Source organism: Rissa tridactyla, chromosome 1 (genome assembly GCF_028500815.1).
Source record: "Rissa tridactyla isolate bRisTri1 chromosome 1, bRisTri1.patW.cur.20221130, whole genome shotgun sequence".
NCBI lineage: Eukaryota > Metazoa > Chordata > Aves > Charadriiformes > Laridae > Rissa > Rissa tridactyla.
This window is the reverse complement of record NC_071466.1, coordinates 2419815-2441074: the sequence shown is the minus strand read 5'-3', so window position 1 is coordinate 2441074 and position 21260 is coordinate 2419815. Positions and strand designations below refer to the sequence as shown.

Sequence of the window (21260 nt, the reverse complement as noted above, 5' to 3'; positions counted from 1 at the left end):
TCATAGAATGTGTTGGGTTGGAAGGGACCTTTAAAGGTCATCTAGTCCAACCCCCCTGCAGTGAGCAGGGACAGTGTCCTGAGACAAATTCCTTTCTTTCATGTTGTAACACAATAGATTCAACAGCAATGTTTTATTTTCATGCCCAAAAGAATAAAAAAGCAGTTGGGAAAGAGTTGTAGTTGTGTAAATTTGTTTCTGAGTCCAGGGCAGAATAACTCAGCCAAAAAATCTATGAAACATCCAGAAGACTTTTTTGCATATTCTGGACTCTTCTGTGTTTCTCACTTTTGTGGGTCTCGGATGATGTTGATCATCCCCTTGTGTCCAACAAAAAGATGTAAGGCATCGCATTCCCCTATCTCCACCAGAAGAGCAAGCTCAGAGAAGGCTATGTTAGGCAGGGGGCTTTCTGGGACATCCCAGCACAGAGCTGTTTTGGACCACGTAGAAGGAACTGTATGTAGCAGCATGGTAGCCAAATTTTAAAATTACATGTGTTTCACCAACTCTCTCAGCCTGTCTTCACAGGAGAGGTGCTCCAGCCCTCTCATCATTTTTGTGGCCCTCCTCTGGACCCGCTCCAACAGGTCCATGTATTTCCTGTGCTGAGGGCTCCACAGCTGGACGCAGTACTGCAGGTGGGGTCTCACCAGGGCAGAGCAGAGGAGCAGAATCACCTCCCTTGACTTGCTGGCCACGTTGCTTTTGATGCAGCCCAGGATACGATTGGCTTTCTGGGCTGCAACCACACATCGCCGGCTCATGTTCAGCTTGTCATCCACCAGTACCCCCAAGTCTTTCTCAGGGCTGCTCTCAATCCCTTCATCCCCCAGCCTGTATTGATACAGGTGCAGGATCCTGCACTTGGCCTTGTTGAACTTCACAATATTCACATGGGCCCACATCTTGAGCTTGCCCAGGTCCCTCTGGATGGCATCCTGTCCCTCAGGCGTGTCAACCGCACCACTCAGCTCGGTGTCACCCACGAACTCGCTGAGGGTGCACTCGATCCCACCGTCTATGCCATTGATGAAGATATTGAACAGTACCGGTCCCAGTACAGACCCCTGAGGGACACCACTTGTCACCGATCTCCATCTGGACATTGAGCCGTTGAGCACTACCCTCTGGATATGACCATCCAAACAATTCCTCATCCACTGAACAGCCCACCCATCAAATCCACATCTTTCCAATTTAGAGAGAAGCATGTTGTGGGGGACTGTGTCAAAGGCCTTACAGAAGTCCAGAGAGATGACATCCATAGCTCTTCCCTTGTCCACTGATGGAGTCACTCCACCATAGAAGGCCACTAGGTTGGTCAGGCAGCATTTGCCTTTGGTGAAGCCATGCTGGCTGTCTTGAATCACCTCCCTGTCTTCCATGTCCTTTAGCATAGCTTCTAGGAGGATCTGTTCCATGATCTTCCCAGGCACAGAGGTGAGGCTGATGGTTGGGTAGTTCCCAGGGTCCTCGTTTCTACCCTTTTTAAACATGGGTGCGATGTTTCCCCTTTTCCAGTCACTGTGAACTTCACCTGACTGCCATGACTTTTCAAATATCACGGAGAGTGGCTTGGCAACTGCATCAGCCAGTTCCCTCGGGACTCTGGCATGCATCTCATCAGGTCCCATGGACTTTTGTAGACTTCAGGTACCTCAGGTGGTCACAAACCTGATCTTATTTTACAGTGGGAGGGACTTTGTTCCTCTAGTCCGCGTCTTGTGGTCCATCCTCTTGAGAGGCATGGAAGAGAAGTTGCCAGCGAAGACTGAGGCAAAAAAGCTGTTGAGAACCTCAGCCTTCTCCTCATCTGTTGTTACCAGTTTTCCAGTCTTGTTCATCAGGGGTGGTACGCTTTCTTTGAACTTCCAAAATTGTCAAATTGTTGGTTACAAAAAGAGCCCTCTGAAGTGATCTGGGAGCATGATTTGAAATCGGAATTAATGATGGCAATGAAAGTAGGCATCTTTTAAGTCTGTCATGAATATTAGTTAATTTTTTATGAATCATACTGTACTTTAGATTGACTTTTTCCTCCACAGAACAAAATGTAGTCAAATTTTATACATGTAAGTCTTTCTGGCATAAACTGTCACATCAGTCAGGAATAGGAATTGTTATAAGAACTCACTCTAATAAATTGATATTTGAATCTACCTCTACAACACGAAGGAGATAAAGTGAAATTTCCTATGTTTGGGATTAATAGTTTCTCAGGATTTTATTCATGGATGTTGTGGTTTTGCCTGGGTTGGAGTTGACTTTCTTGCTGGCAGCTGGTATGGCTCTCTGCTTTGGATTTGGGATGAGAATAGTGTTGATAGCACACTGGTGTTTTTAGTTGTTGCTAACCATTCAAAGGCTTTTCTACTCCTCATACCTCCCTGCCAGCGAGTAGGCTGGGGGTGCACAGGGAGTTGGGAGGAGACACAGCCAGGACAGCTGACCCCAACTGACCAAAGGAATATTCCATACCATAGGACATCATGTTCAGTATATAAAAGTGGGAGAAAAAGAAGGAAGGGGAGGACATTTGGAGTTATGGTGTTTGCCTTCCCAAGTAACCACTACACGTGATGGAGCCCTGCTTTCCTAGAGATGGCCAAACACCTGCCTGCCGATGGAAAACAGTGTATGAATTCCTTGTTTTGCTTTGCTTGCATGTGCAACTTTTTCTTTACTTATTTTACTGTCTTTATTTCAATCCACAAGTTTTCCTTATTATTCCAATTCTTCTCCCCATCCCACTGGGGAGGGGGAGAAGTGAGCAAGCAGCTGCATGGTCCTAGTTGCCAGCTGAGGTTAAACCACTACACTGGAATGAAAAATAAAGACAGAAAGAGAAAGCTCTGTAAAAGAAGATCAGTTCCTCCTTGTAGCATTGTATAATTATTGTGAAACATATTTTAATTTTTGTTTTGTACTGTATTTCATTTTTGTGTGTAACAAATAATAAAAGACTCTGCTGTCAATAATGAACAGTAATCGTAAGTCACAGCTATAATGAGCATATTAAACTTCCACAGTAACGGGGTGCTACTTTTAAATATGTGCTATATCTCTCCTGCAGGAAAACTAAAATTGGCAACTAGAGGCTTGAGCAAAGGGGCAGGGGGAGATATACCCTGCTACTCCTCTGTTTATAATTAACCTTATTTCAGCTTGTTTATTCATATAGCACTAGATATAACTGTGGTACCTGTCAAAACAAGTCAATCGAATTATATCAGTCAAAGCATTTTATATTACCCGTGTTCCTTTCCTCCCTCCAAGTGAAATTTCATTAATTAGAAGCCTGGATTAGACTTCATTGCTCCAGGTTTGACAATTTCATTGGTAGGTTCATCAGTATGATACCGTTCTCCCTTTCAGAGGAAAAAGTATTGGCTATGTAGGCTTAAGCGATTTCACTAATAAAACAACACTGAGCTCTATTTTTTGTAATTGAGTGTTGTAGAAGTGTCTGGTCTGTGGAAATGCAGGAGCTACCTCCGTTTGGGTTCCTCAATGCCTTGCCCAGTTGCTCACAGGAGCATGGTCAGTGTGTCATGTCCCAGAGCACAGCCAGGCTCGCAGTGCCCCAGGGAAGGTCCTCAGTCAGGCAAGTTGTTGCATGGGTGCTTTCTGGTTGCATTATCTCATTTCCTGCCTGAAAAAGTTTCATAAAATTTGAGTTCATGCAGGGTTGTGGAGCAAATCAGTTTGTTTCCCACCTGTAGAAAATGATCATGACAAAACACAGTGAGAGATCATACGGGAGAGGAAGGTGATATTTATTCATGACATCTCCAAATAAGTTACCCACTTACAGTAATTCTCTCATATATTTTATTCACTCTTCATTTCACTCACATCCTCACAAGCCCCAGGTTGCATGTGCCAGGCTGGTCTGGCTCACTTCATGGGACATCAAACCCTCACCACATCTCTTGGCACCTTCCTGATTGGCAACCATGGACTAATTTTTTGGACAGATGTTTTATACCCTCTAGGAGTCCACTGCTGTGGGGTGTTCCTTTACTTTAAATATTTCTTTCTTCAGTCTCTAAGTCTTAGACAAGGCAGCTGCTCATTGCCTGTTTTTCTTCATTTAGTAAAGATACGTCTTTTTTGTTATGATCTGCTTTCCTGTTGGGCTTATGGGCAAGAGAATGGCATATGTCACATGCAGTAACCTTGCTGCCAACATCCTGCTGTTACGGTGCAGGGTCTTCTGCTGATGATACCTGTGCTGTGGTCTTAACAGAGTCCAGACTTGAAAGAAATTACTTATTTTTAGTTGTATTGCTAGAAATGTTCTGTATTGTCAATGCACATAATTCCTCCAACCTCTGTGCTTTCTTCTAGTGCTCACGTGCACGTTTCAATTCTTGTTTCATTTGTTTATAGCCTAATATTTCTATTACGTGTTCTACGCATTTATGGCTTCAGCAAGTTACTCTACGTTCAACAGATCACTTTGTCAGTGGAGAGGCATGCTGTGGTAAAGGCAGGAATACAGCAATTAGAATTTGTGCATTTTATGTCTCCAGAGCACGCTGTTCTGGTTAACTACCAGCAAATCACACACTTCTTGGTTACATTCTAAGGTTATGACTTAAATGCTGCTCTCTTTGGCTTCCTCATTAATTGGAAGGTTCCCAGCTAGGATTGTGAAACTCATGTTGGAGTTGCCCTCTAAAATCCTCATTCTGTTTGCTGGCTTAAAATAAACCTGGTTCCCTATGTAGGATAGTAGCAAAACGCAACATCCTACTTGGGTTATGAGTGAGAGTTTCATTTAACTTTGCTTCTTATTAGAAAGCTGACATTATCTTGTTGCAGTTGATCTTTCAGGCTCCCTCTTTGTTTACTGGAAAGTGATATTAACAGTGATTTTATTATTATCGCATAGAGGCACCTGTTGCTGGACTAATCATAGGGAGAGCCTCCATGCCTACTTTTTTATCAGAAAAGTAGCTAGAGCATGTGTTTTTACTAATATAGCGAAGCATTTAAAACATGTATCTGGCACAGCAAATTACGTAAAATAGATGTAAATAACTACTGGTTACTTTTTTCTATGATTGAGCTATGATTGAGACTTGGGAGGCTTTTGAATTGTTTTCCCTGCATTTTTGTGGCTTCATTGCTCTTTCAAATATTTTAATGTTTTGTTTGCTGATAATACATGAAGAAGATATGAATAAATAACCTTGACCATTGCTAATATCGGCACTTTCTCTACAGTTTCCAGTTGGGGTGGAATATATCTTTCCCCTGCCCCTTTTCTCTTTGTGATGACAGTAATGACTCCTGTCTCATTCCACTGTTACACATGTTATTATCCACAGGACCAGCTCCTGCAAAGGCAGATTAATTTTACAAACACCTATCCAGTGGAAATGGAAGGAAACAGGGTTTTATTAATCTTCCCTAGTTTACCATTGAGCCAATCTTATACGTGCCTATTCTCTTCCATGGTTTTGAATGAAGCTGAGTGTGACTTGGGTGTACACCAGTATTAAATCCAGTTCTCTTTCCTTTTTCATCTTGGAGTGGTTTTCTCTTCTTCATAGAAACATAGAATCACAGAATGGTTTGGGTTGGAAGGGACCTTTAAAGATCATCTAGTTCCAAGCCCCTCCCATGCGCAGGGACATCTTTCACTAGATCAAGTTGCTCAAAGCCCCGTCCAACGTGACCTTGAAAGCTTCCAACGATGGGGCATCCACAACTTCTCTGGGCAGCCTGGGCCAGTGTCTCACCACCCTCATCATAAAAAATTTCTTCCTTGTACCCGTTCTAAATTTACCCTCCATCTAATTCCTGTTGTGAGGAAATTGAGCTCTCGGTCCAAGCTGAGGTGTTGCTGAGAAGCAGATTGCACATGAGCAAAATAGGAAGTGAGATGGAGGGCATTCCTCAAAGTGACTCCTGATCTTCTGTGTTCTGATGGCAAAGCCATCCTAACCACGGGAGTCAATAAAAAAAGAGGCTCTGCAATTAAATGTGATCTTTTATTTTGCTTTATTTTAACTCAATGGAGCATCGAAAAGGATCAAGTTTAGAAAACGTACCTTGCTCCCTGTGTTCTCAAATGTTTGAAAGATTCTCTGTTTTTAAAATAGGGTAAGAATTTGATATGAGGCTAACCTGATGTAGCTAGTAACAAGAGGGATCCACACCATGGATGCACAAGCATTTCTGAGGTCTTAAATCAAAACAGAAACCTTCAGTCTAAATGGAGGTGAGACTCTAACTCAGGCTGTGAACTTTTATAGCACTGATCCTCGCACCCACCTCTTCCCACATCCAGCCCCCAGCCTTTCAGAAACCAAGAGTGTGATTCATCTCATCTCAAAGAGACATCTGAAAGAGATGAGATGAATCATGCTTTAAAAGCCCTTAATGAATTTTCATTGATTATAAAGGTAGCACAAATGATTGGCATAGTTGTCTTATGTCATTTGGCTATATGAATACTACCAAAAAGTTTTATTATAGTATACTTTGCTAGTGCCCTAGCAATTAGGAAGAGTCATTTAAGTAAAATTAAGCGGCCCATTGTTCCATTCCCTATTTTTCCTAAGAAGAAATCTTTTCAAGCGGGCAAATATGATTAGGCAATGGAACTAAATCATTATCAGTAGGAAAGCCATGGAAACTCTCTCTTCTTCAGCTGTCTCTCCCACCCACTCCCTCTTTTCCCCCCGCAGTATTGCCCACTGTCTTGTACTGCTCTTTTACATCTTTTCATACTCACTACTGGTTGTTTGGATCCCCAAGGCAGACCCTGCTTACAAACACAATGTAGACCCATGCATTGTAATGCAGCTCCATTTTATGGAGATTAAAGAAGTAGAAAAAGGTACTCCTTTCATCATTTTAAACTTCACTTTTGTAGTGGAGGTAGCCTGGTTTAGTCCTCTGATTTTGCGTTTTCATACACCAATTGTGATATAACACCAGCAAACACCAGCACTGCAGAAAATGGAGATGATGTTTACTACTATTTAGTTATATTGCAGCAGGAGCAGGCTGCATTAGGAACCCCTTTGCACAAAATGCAGAACAGCTGGATGGCCAGAAATGACCTTGCCCTTTACAAGTGTTAATAAAGGGGAGAGAAGAGGATGTAACCTTCCCAAGGTCATGCCCTAGGAGAACAATAGAGCTGAAGAAAGCTCTCCGGCTGAAGTCCAGCCCACTCATTTGCTCTCATCATCGTTCTGGAGTACTCTCAGATCTTCAATTTACTGGTAGAAGTGTATGCAAATTTTTTGGGGGGTCAAAAGGATGATAATTATGTCACCAGGGAACATTATTCAATCATTGCTCCTTGTCCACAGGGAACGTTTTAAGGAAAATTTCCATTCTTGATATTTTCTTAGCGTATCTTTTTGCTTCTTTGTTAGTAGTCTCAGGGTAATGAACAAATTCTTCAATGCTGAAGAAATCATAATCCTTGTAGTTGTCCTGGCAGTAGTGCATAAATAGTAACAATGAACACCAGCTTTAGCTGGAAATTAAGTAAAGCTTTATTTTAATTATCCCATACTTCTGAATTAACTTCATGTGTATATTTAATAGTCAATTAATTAAGTAACATTTCAAATTGAGATATAAATTCAGAGGTTTCTTTTTGTAATTTACTGTTTTGGCACTATCCATTAAGTAGTCCATTATGTTATCCGACCTCACATATTTGTTAAGCTAAATAATGATCAAATGGAAATAATGTGAGAAAAAAAATCAAAAAGATTTAATTAACTCAAAAAAATCTCTCTGTACTCATACAGCTGCTAAAAAAGCCTGTGTGTATTAAATATACCCTCCCTTTAAGTTTTATTGCATGAATAGCCAGGCTGGTGAGTTTGCGATAAAATACCAAATTCAAGGCAACTCATTTTTTACTGTGCATTTTATCGCTCATGCTGAAGCTATTACTAGCATGTTTGTTTTAAGAACGACTGAACAGCATAGATTTCATAGATAAAACTAGTGATTATTCTCTAAATAGATATAACTGTTTTTTCTGTGCAGCTAAAAGAGTAATGTCTAGTTGAAGCAATAATCTAACCAGGTTATTGTCAGTAACAGCTTATTTGTTCAGCTGGAAGTTCCTATTAGCTATACCACCTACGAAAAATTAGCTGTATGAAGTAGATTTTTATGGAAATAAAGCACAGTAGTTTCTGTCATTTCTCTGATTGAGAGATAAAAATGTTATTATAAATGAAAGCAATGATTTGTCTGTTTATGCAATGTGTCAGAGGATAGGAAAAGTAGGAAAAGGGTAAAACTGCCTTTTTTTTCTTCCCCCAGCATCTATTTATTTTGCCTTCCTTTTCCTGAATCATATCAGCATGTATTACTGACATTGTTCCACAGTTTGGCTCTTTGGGTGTTTATCTAGGAATTTCGTAAATCACTGAACAGAATTCATGTACATACAAAGGACTATTGCTTTCCTATTTTATGTATCCATAGCCAAAGATATTTATGTCCTAGAAAAATATGCGAAGCACAATTAAATCCAAATATCTATGCTGTTTATCCTTCACTTTCACAGACCCGTCACTGTGGTATTACAGAAACTTGCAAAATCTTCAGTACAGCTCTCCAAGTATTTTTCAAATTGTGTGGACAAGCAGAATACCTTTAATTTTGTTCTGATAGACTGTGATGTATTTTATAGCAATATTTAACAACATAAACTCCAAGCTTCAGAGTTTAATTATTAGTCATGGCAAGTTGTGCCATAACTTCCTGACATAGACTGCACTGGCCCCTGGCGAGGACAAGCCGTGGGCGTAGAATTATCACTGGTTTCGTTCTTTTTATGTCTACCTTCCTATAATAGCACATGATACAGAATTTCCTTAATTTATTTCTGTCCCTGACCTTCCAGGAAAAGTGAAAGAGTATTGACCCCACAAATATCTCTTATGTTATTTGTATTTCTGTAAAAAATACAAAAATACTGTAATTGTTCAATAGGTTAAATACATGCTACTCTTGCACTCCTCTTTAACGTTATATATTGTATTGCTAATATTTTGTTTTCCTTATCTTCTCCAGGTCTGGGTTTCAGTATTGCAGGAGGGGTGGGAAACCAACACATCCCTGGGGACAACAGCATCTATGTCACCAAGATCATTGATGGAGGAGCTGCGCAAAAAGATGGGAGGTTGCAGGTTGGAGATAGACTTCTGATGGTAAGTATGACAAATTTAAATCACATTTTACTTGGCTGAAAATTGTTTCATACAGAAACTTTCACTCACCATAGATTTTACATTACAACTTCAACAATAATTATGAGTTATATTTCCGTCATCTTCATTTTTCCCATTGTTTATATATGTTTCTGAGATAGCAGTTAAAAAAACGTTGCACTAGAAAACCATCATTTTATTAAAAGAAGGCAATGTCTTCGCAATCCTTCAACCGAGTAGAGAATAAACATATTACGCATATTGGTGACAAGTCAAAATGCCCCTCAAAACTTTAAAGGAAGTTTTTAGACAAACTGTTAATTACAGCAGTACTGAGTCTACTGATCATTTTAAGAAAATTGAAAGATGTGAAAACATGCCACTGAACTCTCATGTGTAACCACTGTCAGTGGACTATTACATACATTTCAGTAAATGTAGGAATGTTTTCTGTATGTGTTCCATATAGATGTTCCAAAAAATATGTTTTCCATCTTTTGCCTTGAGGAAGGGTGCTTATTCTTCTGATGGATCTCACTTCAGGAAATTCTTCCTGGTATCTGCAGTGCTAGCACATTGTTCCCTGTAGGTCATTCTTTCCCACTCACAGAGTTTGTTTAATTCTTTGTTAAGGGGGAAATCCTGACTCTGGTGAATCAGCAGAAGTTAATCTATGTCAAGTTGTATCCATGTCAATGCGTTTGCATACATTTCAGCAGGTAGAGAAACTTTTTGAATGAATGCCATGAAAAAAATGTACTGCAGTAGCTCTGGTTTGTGATGTGATATCTAAGCAGCAAAAAATTGCCATGACCTTTTTTTGCTGCCTGCAAAACTGTGTCTAATTGAAGTTTTCTTTATTTGGCTAGGGACACTGTGTTCCAGTCAGATATGAAGATGGGCATTCATTTTATACAGGGTATTAAACTGAACAGGAAAGGCACTTTGTTGCTGGGTTGGTGACAGTTTGGCTTTTTTTAATTAACCCAAGCTGATAGAGAAAACAGCTTACGGATCAAATGGTCTTCTCAAAATCAAAGCAAAATGAAACAAACTTACAATTTGTTTGGCATTTCTTCTTTGCAGGTTCTCAGCACAGTAAAATTAAAGCTACTATTGTATAACGAAATTTTTGCTCATTTTTCCATAGAAATGTATATTTGTATTTGCCAAAGTTGCAGCTTATTTTGTTATTTTGCACCTTGTAGCAAATCTGCTTGTGTTCAGCTGTTGGTTCTTTTCATGACGAGAATTCCTCAGAGTTTTTGTGTCATCTGCAAATTTTTGCTACCTTAGTATTAATTTCTTCCAAATCACTTGAGGTGAAAATAATATATACCAAGGAAACCACATGCAAAAATCCTGCATTTGCCATATCCAGTGTAATTTAATCAGGATGAATTTGAATAGAAAAATAATTATTTTATACATCACTATGTATAAATTCATTCTTACCAGATTTTTATAGGATTTGTCTACTAAGCATCTCTTTTCAGTCTTGAACCTATGATTCACTGCAGTCAAATATAGATTTTTCCTCATTGTGACAAGTTTATACTCCTGAATCTGACCTCCGAAAATGAGCAGAGGTCATTCTCAGTGTGTTTGATGTCACATCTTTATACTGCTTTCCTTTCCGTCTGGACCGGTTCTTTACTTAATGTCATCCCCTTTCATCATTGCATGTAAAATGGGCAAAATAATTCAATCATAACATTGCTCTCCACTAGCCATGTACATCCAGACCAAGCTTTTCACTGTTGCAGAAGAAAATCTTTGCCAACTTGCTCTTTATATACCTTAATCATTAAAGTGGTGATAAGTTAACAAGATCAAAATCTATTTCTAAAAGTTGTACGGATTACAGCCATGTTTTCTGGTCCTCTCCAACAAGACACCCTGATTTCTTTCTAACTTGTGTACCTTCAATATTTTTCCTGTTCTACTTTGTGAAGTATCCTTGGGTCCATGGTATTTACTTCATGTTCCTTTGTGAAAAGTGAGTGAAAGAATTCATTACTTTCTTTTGGCAGTGTATCAACACAATATTACCCTTGTCATCTATACAATCCTACTTCTTCTTCACTGATTCCTTATTGATGGTATATTAGAACACTTTTTTTTTTTCTCAGTAGTAAATTCTTTCTTGATCTTTGTTTTTACATCATTTCTCTATAAAATTTACCACAAGTTGTCATCCTTTTCACATTCTCAGCAGGTGCTGGGGGACTTTTTTCATTTTTGTATTTGCGTTCTGATAAGTTTGTGTGGAATGCTTTCAGATCCCAAAGAACATGCAAATCAAATGCGTTAAAATTTAAGATGTAATAAAAGAGATGCTGCAAAATCAAAACAAAAATTGAAATGTAATACAATTAGGTACTATCTGAGCATACTGAGGGTTTGGTGACCCTCCCGTTATTAAATGCAGGTTGCTAATAGTGTGTTAAGCATTCAGAAGATATATTATGTAAATACTGAGCGTTGTGATTATTCTGAAATCTGTATGAGGGCATGTCTGTGCTGTTATGTTTCTGTGGCACTGAGCCTGCGCTTAAGGCTTTTTATCCTGAGCACTTCCACAGGAAGATGCTCCGTTGTAGGGTAATCATGAGGTGCCCATTAGGAAAATTACTGGAGGAAGCATAAGAGTTCTCAAGCTGAAAACTGAACTCAGTGGTTTTTCTAGGTATATGTGAAAAGAACTGAGCAGAGGTCTGCTCTGAAGACTTACAGCTAGGAGGAAAATACTCCCTTACTGTATTCTGATGGCAATGTCTACGATGTCTCCTACTGCTGGTGGTGTGTCTCAGCTAGGTTGCTTCTCTTTACGCTGGAAGGGAACAAGGGGAAATCCCATACAGAGCATCACAGGCTAACACGATAATTCCAGGTCAGCTGTAGGGTCAGATCGGGTTGCTCAGGAATTTGTCCAATTGAATTTCGAAAATCTCCAATGACGGAGCTTGCACAGTCTCTCTTGGAAACCTGTTCTACTGCTCAACTGTCCTCAAGAGGAAAATGCTTTTCCTTTTAACTTGTTTGACCCTCTCTTGTTTTAACATATGCCTGTTGTCACTCATCCTGTTACCACTCTGAAAAGCTTAGCTCTGTCTTGATGACCTCCCTGTAAGCACCTGGGGGGCAGGTGTTAGTTGTCCCCAGAGGCATCTCTTCTCCAGTCTGAACAAGCCGAGCTCACCCAGCTTCTCCTCACTGGGCAAGTGCTCCAACTCCAACCATCCTGGTAGCTCTCCTCTGAACTTGCTCGACTTTGTTCTTTCCTGCAGTGGGGGACCAAAACTGAACATGTTATCTAGCTGCATTCTTATGAATGCCAAATGTTGTGGAATAATCCTTCTCTGGATCTCCTGTTTCTACTCCTACTCTTACAGCCCAGGATGCTGTTGACCTCTTTGCTGCCAGGACACACAACTGCCTCATGCCCAGCTTGCTGTCCAACAGGAGCCCCAAGAATTTTTCCACGGAGCTGCTGCCGGTGCCACACCCTGCTCTTGAAGGGTATTAATATGTGCCGGAGGCAGGACTTATTGTTTCTCCCAGTTAAACATCATAAAGCTCTTGTCAGGCCCTTCCTCCAGCCTGTCCAGGATGGCAGCCCTGCCCTCGAGTATATGGACCCGCCACACAGTGGTCATCTCCAAACATGAGGAGACCGCACTCCTCACCTCCTCCAGTTCATGGATAATGATGATGAGGAAGAGCTAAACAATGGTTTAAGAAGTTATGACCTCTCAGATAATATTTAATTTCTTTTATCTGATGCCATCAGCTCACTTTGGAAGAGTTTATCAACAGAATGGATAAATGAGATATCAGTATAAAACTGTGTGGTGTTACTAGTACAAAACAACACTAATAGCTTCAGGGAAAACTTTAAAAACATTAGGCTTTAAAAGAAAAATTAAGCTAATATTTAACTCTTCCAGGCATTAGCTTTTCAAAACTTAGTCTTCTACTCCAAAATACCCTTACATGTTTGGGCCACGTCCATTAGCCTGTTGCTTCTTTACCATGTAGTCAGAGATCAGGTTTCTGCGGGATTATTTATGCTTGTAGGAAAAGTGATATAACATACCAAGGGATTTAATTAGATTCTGTTTTCTTGCTGAAAACAGAAGGAAGCAACAGGAGTCACTTTCCTTTTCAGAAATTTAGGCTTGGTTCCTACCCAATTCTGTGCTGAAAAAAAGCAGGTTATTGATGGTTTCATAGGGCTGTAATGGGGTTGTGATTGCACAATTGTTGATATGTTCCTCACAGGATCCCCTAGCAATATCTGTTCCTTTCAGATTGTATATGGATGCAGGATAATGTTCATATTAAAGTCATCAGAGCATACCATTTGAGATACAACTAGGTTAGCATTTGGTTCTGATAAGAAGTGGTCTTTTAAAGTGATTTTGCTGTCTTGTGGGATGGTCTTTTAGAAAACAAATGGGAATTTTGTTAAGGAAACTGTAACAGGAAATGTGGTCCAGGAGCATTCCTAATTGGCATTGCACTGCAGCTGCTAACAGGGGTTCTAGCCAGCAGACTCGATGTGATGCAAACTAACCCCCTTAAAACATGCGTAGCATGGATGTGCAAGGCCAGAGCAAGGTCCCCAGGCAAAGTGCAGGGTCCTGCACCTGGGTCGTGGCAACCCCAGGCACAAATACAGGTTGGGCGGAGAATGGCTTGAGAGCAGCCCTGAGGAGAAGGACCTGGGGGTGCTGGTGGACGAGAAGCTCAACATGAGCCAGCAATGTGCACTCACAGCCCAGAAAGCCAACCGCATCCTGGGCCGCATCAAAAGCAGCGTGGCCAGCAGGGCGAGGGAGGGGATTCTGCCCCTCTACTCCGCTCTGGTGAGACCCCACCTGGAGTCCTGCGTCCACCTCTGGGGCCTCAGCACAAGGAGGACATGGACCTGTTGGAATGGGTCCAGAGGAGGCCACAAAGATGCTCAGAGGGCTGGAGCCCCTCTGCTGTGGGGACAGGCTGAGAGAGTTGGGGGTGTTCAACGCGGAGAAGAGAAGGCTCTGGGGGGACCTTATAGCAGCCTTCCAGTACCTGAAGGGGGCTACAGGTGGGGAGGGACTCTGGATCAGGGAGTGTAATGGTTTTAAACTGAAAGAGGGTAGATTTAGACTAGATATCAGGAAGAAATTCTTTATTGTAAGGGTGGTGAGGCACTGGAACAGGTTGCCCAGAGAAGCTGTGGATGCCCCATCCCTGGAATTGTTTAAGACCAGGCTGGATGGGGCTTTGAGCAGCCTGGTCTGGTGGGAGGTGTCCCTGTCCGTGGCGGGGAATTTGGAGCAAGATGATCTTTAAGGTCCCTTCCAACTCAAACCATTCTATTATTCTGTGATTCTATGATGCCATATCATCCGGACCCCATGTTGCTGTGAATCGTTCCCGGTGCCCACATTCGTCACTCAGGTAGGTGCACCCACAGAGCCAGAGCTATGCCAGTTGGTGGAATACAGGCAGTACCCAGTTAGACGTAAAGGAGGAAAACAGTGTGAAGAGATAGTACCTGATCTGAAGGTTGTACTGGATGTTGTACAAAGGAAACACACTAGAAAAAGTACAGTACTCTGAAGACTGAACTAGTACTCAGGAAGTGCTCAGGAAGACTAGAACTAACTCAGAGGGTCTGGTGGCTGCATCCCTTGTGATGCAGCGCTGGGCTCTGAGCCAGATGTACGCTGTCATTGACTCTTGCAGTGCTTTATCTAGCATTCAAGCATAGATTTGCTAGGAGCAGTCTTTGGTTAGTACCCTAGCAATAAATTACCAATTTATTACTTCTAATGATACTCTCATCTGGTTGTTCCTTCATCCTCATGCCACTTCATTCGTCTTAAAAGATGTGTTGTGCTTTATTTTACCAAAGTCATCATAAATTGGGATTGAAAAATTATGGTCTAAACAGTACAGTGCCACTTGCACTGTGTATGCATTACACTGCTTGAAGCCTGGAGCTCAGTCTTGTATTCTCTGTGAAGCACAAACTCTTGCGTTTCTCTGCAAAGAGCAGGTCTGGGGTAAGGACACTTAGCCCATAATTTAATAATCTAAGCAGGCTAATTTCAGAGGGATTAGCAGACTGTGTCCTCTGAAAATAACCAGTTTCTTTCTATTCAGAGTCCAGCACTTGCACAACTAACTCAGGAGTCCGTGGGATTATAAATAGTTAGCTAATCCAAACAGATTTACATCCTTAGGACAAATGATTGGTCTCCAGACATGAAAACCCTTTCACTTTTCACAGCGTTTTAAATCATGGTGAGTTTTTTAAAAGACCATCATCGTTCTAGATTTACAGATGGCTTGTCACAGGTTTTTACCAGCAAACTTTGACTCAGGAAAATCCACGTTCTGAATGAAAAGTAGAATATTACACAAAAGCAAACATTACCATTGGCAAGGTAAAGATCACTTCTTTGTCTCATTCACTGAGTGAATCAAATCTCTCTTAATCTAAATCAGTAGAGGAAAAGAATGAATTCCCTTTAAAAAAAGAAAATTAAGTAAGACAGACTTATTCTTCCAGAGTTCTTATTCTGTTATCAGTTTATGCTGTTGTGAATGAAGTTATTCTTTAGAGCACTTGTACAGTCATTTTGGGGATTCTAAGCTTCTCACTCTAGCTGCTACTCGGTGCCTTTGCTTTCCAATATGAGTCTAGGAAAACTTCCAAATAAAATAATTCTTGCTGAAGTTTACACTTCATTGCCTTGATTGTGCTATTTAGGAAAAGAAAAACCACCTTAGTCTTTTTATATCTCTTTGGCAACCTTTCTTACTGATTTCCCCCATCATTCAAATAACGTCTTTGGTTGGACTTGTATCTTTAATTCTTTAATTTCCTTCTCTATTGCGATATTATTTCTTCCTCTTATTCTTTTCCTGTAATATCAGTATGTCTTTGTATAACATACTTTCTATTTAAAGAAACAGCTTTCCTTTTTTTTTTTTCTTTTTTACTCCAGGTGCTGTTTGCGTTTCTGAATTTTCTGTGTGTGGAACTTTTCCCATTAGAAAAGCCCCACTTGCTCGATGTCCGTTTTCCTTTTTCCTCCTTGGCTTTGGCTTCTGCTGCAGCATTTTGTGTCTCAAACGTCTAACTCTTGTAACTAACCTGACTACTCGGATAAATTTCTTCTTTAGCATTTGCCTTAGGGGCTTGTCCCCCCTTAATTCGTTGCTATTTAAATTGGCTTCTTAGAGGCAGAAAATTCGCCTGCAGTACCCGTTCTACCACTCAGCTCTGATGTCAGCCCTTCTGCACAAAAGTTTCAGCATTTCAGAGGGTTGTATGCCATATACACTTTGATTTTTTTTATTTTCTGCGCATCTCCCACTCTTTATCATCTTCACCTCTAGCTCGACCACATGCTCCACTAGGGTCATCTCGACAGCAGGAAGTGAAGCTTTGGTATCATGCACTGGCTGTGCCACAACCACTGAAAAAGATTTAGTACTTGAAATTCTGTTAAAATTGGCATCTTTTATGGAAACAAGAAAAACTCAAGAAACCTCCAAGAATCTTGGAGATTCTGAGAGATTCTGTGCTCTATATGAATTTTAGCATAAAAAATAGCTACAGCATCATATTTCCTAATTATCACCATCTCCAGCATATTTTGAAGAATGGAGTCCAGAGATTTCTTTGTATACAAAAATTCCATATTAAAGCCATCTTGCAATAATATTTAGGGAGCTGAACAATATAATTCTTCCATGTGTTCAGGCTTTTGGTCTCATATATTAGAATACATACAGATGTCTTTATTAGTAATCATTGGTTTATGATCAAGGAGTAGAAAAGACATTCATACATGCACATATTAGTATTAACGGGAGTTGTAGGTCCAAAGCAAGCACTACCTTCTGAAAGAAACTGGGAAATGCAGAGTATATTTTGTATACTGTAATTCTAAATTGATGTTGCTGATGACTAAGGAAGGTGGTGTTATCTCCTTCTCAGAGAGCACCTGCTTAAAAGAAACTGATGTCACCACTGAGAATTTTGTCTTAATGAATGAATCAACATCTTTGTTTGTTTATTTATGTATTTACTCTTGATGTACATTGAGTCTGTCTATTTCTTTGTTTACTGAGAACTGAGTTGTCCAGGACAAAATTAATTAGTAGCAAACTTCCTTTCTAGGAGTGTTCTCTCTAGAGACAAGAAACCTCTAGTTTTCTACGTATTCGGGATGAGTTTGAAAAGCAATTTTGGTATATGTTGCTGGAATACTTATATAGCAGAACTCTGTTTAGTTTGAAGGGTCCTTTCTTCTCCTCAGATTTCCTTCAGCATCCTTTTTCTGAAGTTATCCTTTGCATCTTGATTTCGTTCATGCATTACCTTCTTTCAAGATCTACCAAGTTTTGGCTCTACATATTTCAGTTTTCCACAATATTCTGAACGCTTAAGCTTATATATAGTAGAAATGAGGGGAAAAAATCATTGTACATAAACTTCGCAGTGATCTCTAGGATCTTAAATTGTATAAAGATAACCATAATGAATAACTGCTCAGATATTAATTCTTAGTTTAGAATCACTTGCTTTTTAATTCTTGTCTTAACATCAAGATTTGTACAACTTGCACACAGCGTTGTTAAAATACCTGTCCTGTGAAGTTATTTTCAGAGAGATAAGTAGGATCTGTCATAGCAAATACAAGTTTTATACGTATCACACTATATTTTCTGTTTCTAAAATGTCTGTTTATCCTCCACCTGCAGAACTGTGACACCTAAGTATGTTGTGGTGGAAGTACAGCAGTCCTAACCATGATTTTTATCAGCTAGGTTTCCAGGAAAAAAGCTTTGGAAAAAAATTCAAACAAGTCAATTTGTGTCTTAATTGTTTTTATACACGTCTGAAAAGACCAAAAGTCAAAATCCAGACAGTGCTCCTATATTTCATTTTGTGTCTTTTTTTTGACTAAGAACATTTATTTCCAGCAGCAGTATAGTGGGGGGTTATTATGTGAGATTTTCTTTACTTCAAAAAGTTTGCAGTGAGGATGAAACGCAACAAGATAGATACAATGGACAGACAGCGTGGGAAGGAGAAAAGGTAAAGGATAACTGCTGTCACATTTCCAAAAGTGTGAAGCTTCAGCATTTGACAGTTTTGAAATACATAGACAAGAAAGGCTTAATTTCAGCCACTTCTTGCTATCAGCCTAGTAATTTAAAAGGCATTTAGTTATTAAAAGTGCATTTGTATGTTACTGCTGTTCATAACCAAGAAAAAAATAGAAATGTATAGAAGATAGGGATCAGGCTTTTTATTTAAATAGAAGACCTGTCAAAATACAGCATACAGTGTCAGCAACTCTCTTCTGAGTGTTAGGTTGTATCATTGCTCTTCATGTCGAATTGTCATAACATGCCTGTCATTGCATCTTTCAATTAACCTTAAAACCAAGTCTGAGAATTATACAAGGAATGAAGTTTAAAGAGAATTCTTACATTTAACAATACCGTCCAGTAATACTCACTCTCTCTGGGTGTTGAAATCGTCTGGGTATGAAGAGTCCTCTAGTGATTCACAATACCTGGATTTCTTTCCAGTTACCAAACCCTTTGGCAGTAGTTTATTGTCACAGTCAAGTCCCTGATACTAAATTCCCTAGAAAGTATGTATTTTTTCCTGTGATTTATAGCTGTGCTGTGTTATACTATAGTTCAGGAGCTTCTTTTTCTTCCATCTTGCATAAGCTTTACAAGGAAACCTGGCAAGAACTGTAGAAGTTGGAGGATGGCACTTTAAATCCCAATGAAATATTTCATATACAACATCCACCGTGAAATGTATGTCACTGGAACAGGCTCCCCCGGGAAGCAGTCATAGCACCCAGCCTGCCAGAGTTCAAGGAGCGTCTGGATGATGCTTTTAGTCTTATGGTTTAGCTTTAGGTAGTGCTGCGAGGAGCCAGGAGTTGGACTCAATGATCCTTATGCGTCCCTGCCAACTCGAGATCCTCTGTGATTCCATTTCTATTGGCTTACACCACATGTCTGAAACCTCTATCTACATCCTTCTTTACTTCTCCTATAATTTCTCTGTTCAGGATATATGCTTTTTGGACAAGGACCATTCACTATTCTGTCACTATTCACAACCTATTATTGACATTATGTGGATGTAGTGCATTTATATGTGAGTAAATTTTATACACCTCTTCAATAAACCACTTCTGACACTTTATTTATTTATTTTATTTTTCTGGGAGTAAAGCATAAATGCACAATGTTTATTGCCACTGTTTCCTTCCCTATTTGACCTGTAGTCCTGACCTTTACAATTACAGTAGTAATTGTAATGTGGTCCTGACCTTTACAATTACAATTCTTTACACTGAGGGTGGTGAGACACTGGAACAGGTTGCCCAGAGAGGGGGGTGGAGGCCCCATCCCTGGAGACATTCAAGGCCAGGCTGGATGAGGCTCTGAGCAACCTGGTCTAGTTAAAGATGTCCCTGCTGACTGCAGGGGGTTGGACTAGATGGCCTTTAGAGGTCCCTTCCAACCCAACCCATTCTATGATTCCATGACCTCTTATTCTTGCTCTGGTTAAGTATTTTTCTTTACTGATAAAGCACAGAGCTAGTACTACATTCTCTTACTTTTTCAGTGTCTCTTTCCTGTGCTTCCAGAAAACTGACAAACTTTCACACTGAAAATCCCTTTTACCCCATCCAGAACTGCCCTTTTTTATTTCCCCTTATTCTGTATACCACTCCGTACCTCTTATTATTTTGACGGTCAATGTCATATCAGAGATGAAAAGATTTGGGGGTGTTAAGTATTTCTGAGGTCCCAGCCATGCATGCAGAGAGGTGAACTTGGACAGTTCATCTTGATAGATCAAATAGCATAGGCAGTTTCTGTAAATGGTGTGGTGTTATTAAATTGTTATTAAATATAGTTTTATGTAATGATGATACTGGTAAGAGAAAATCACAAAGGACTTTTCTACTGACAAGACCAAGTGCCATCTCAACCCTTTATGATTCTGTGATATTATTAATACTGCTCCATCAGTCTATGAATATGCATGTGCTGAGAAAACTCTATTCTCTACCTTGCTGCAATACTGCTTCTGTAACCTTCAGGGCTCTTTGTCTACAGCATTTTTTCCCAATATTGTGATAACTACAAGACTGTGTAAATTTTTGTGTCTATTTCTGCATCCCAATTCACCTGTCTGATTTCTCCTTTAAGGTAAATAATTACAGTTTAGAAGAAGTCACCCATGAAGAGGCAGTAGCGATACTGAAGAACACATCAGATGTAGTATATCTGAAAGTTGGAAAGCCCACCACCATTTACATGACCGATCCTTATGGCCCACCAGATATTACTCACTGTAAGTGAAATCTGCAACTCATTTTGTAGGAGATATGTTTGTTAGATTATTGTGGTTTTTTCATAGCTTGCCCAAAGTACCCCATTAAAGTTTATGAAACAGCTTGGAAGGCTACAAAAATGAAACGTTTATTGCCACTTAAGCATGCTACGCCCATGAAGTACTACAAATAACATAACTCTGCTAAAGTATTTTTGCAGCAAAAGTAATGATGTAGCTGATGTACTATTGTGCTGATTCCAATTAGCTGTTCTCCAGGTGATTAGACTGAACTGTAACTCTTGTGACAATTACAGTGATAAGTATACACAAATAAATTTTGAAATGTGATTAGATTTGTTGACTGGAGTCCCCTGTCCACTGAAAAAGTGGAACAAGCAGCAAAACATCTTGTACAAACTTAGTGAAAAGCCTGAGAAAAATATATATGATATTTGAATAAAATATCTACTTGGAATGTAAAAATCGCTGGTCTACTGACACAAATTCACCTATTTTCGGTATATATCCAATTCCTAAATTATTGTTCCACTTTGCTTTATTCTCAGTGTCTCCATTAATTTTACATATGTTCATCTGCTAGTTTCTCACTGAGGACCGAGGGCCAAGGACTTATCTGTTCTTGCATTCAACGTACACTCTGTTGCAGG

At 39.9% G+C, this 21260-nt stretch overlaps 1 protein-coding gene across 22 annotated transcripts in view; it reads left to right on the top strand.

Annotated features, from left to right (window-relative positions):
- Positions 1-21260, top strand: part of DLG2 (discs large MAGUK scaffold protein 2) — a 1057033-nt gene that overhangs the window by 741923 nt on the left and 293850 nt on the right. For all 22 annotated transcript variants that reach the window (XM_054188265.1, XM_054188269.1, XM_054188274.1 and 19 more), the window contains 2 exons: positions 9070-9206; positions 20466-20610. In XM_054188265.1, the coding sequence (XP_054044240.1) occupies positions 9070-9206; positions 20466-20610 (282 nt within the window). The remainder of the gene's footprint in view (positions 1-9069; positions 9207-20465; positions 20611-21260) is intronic.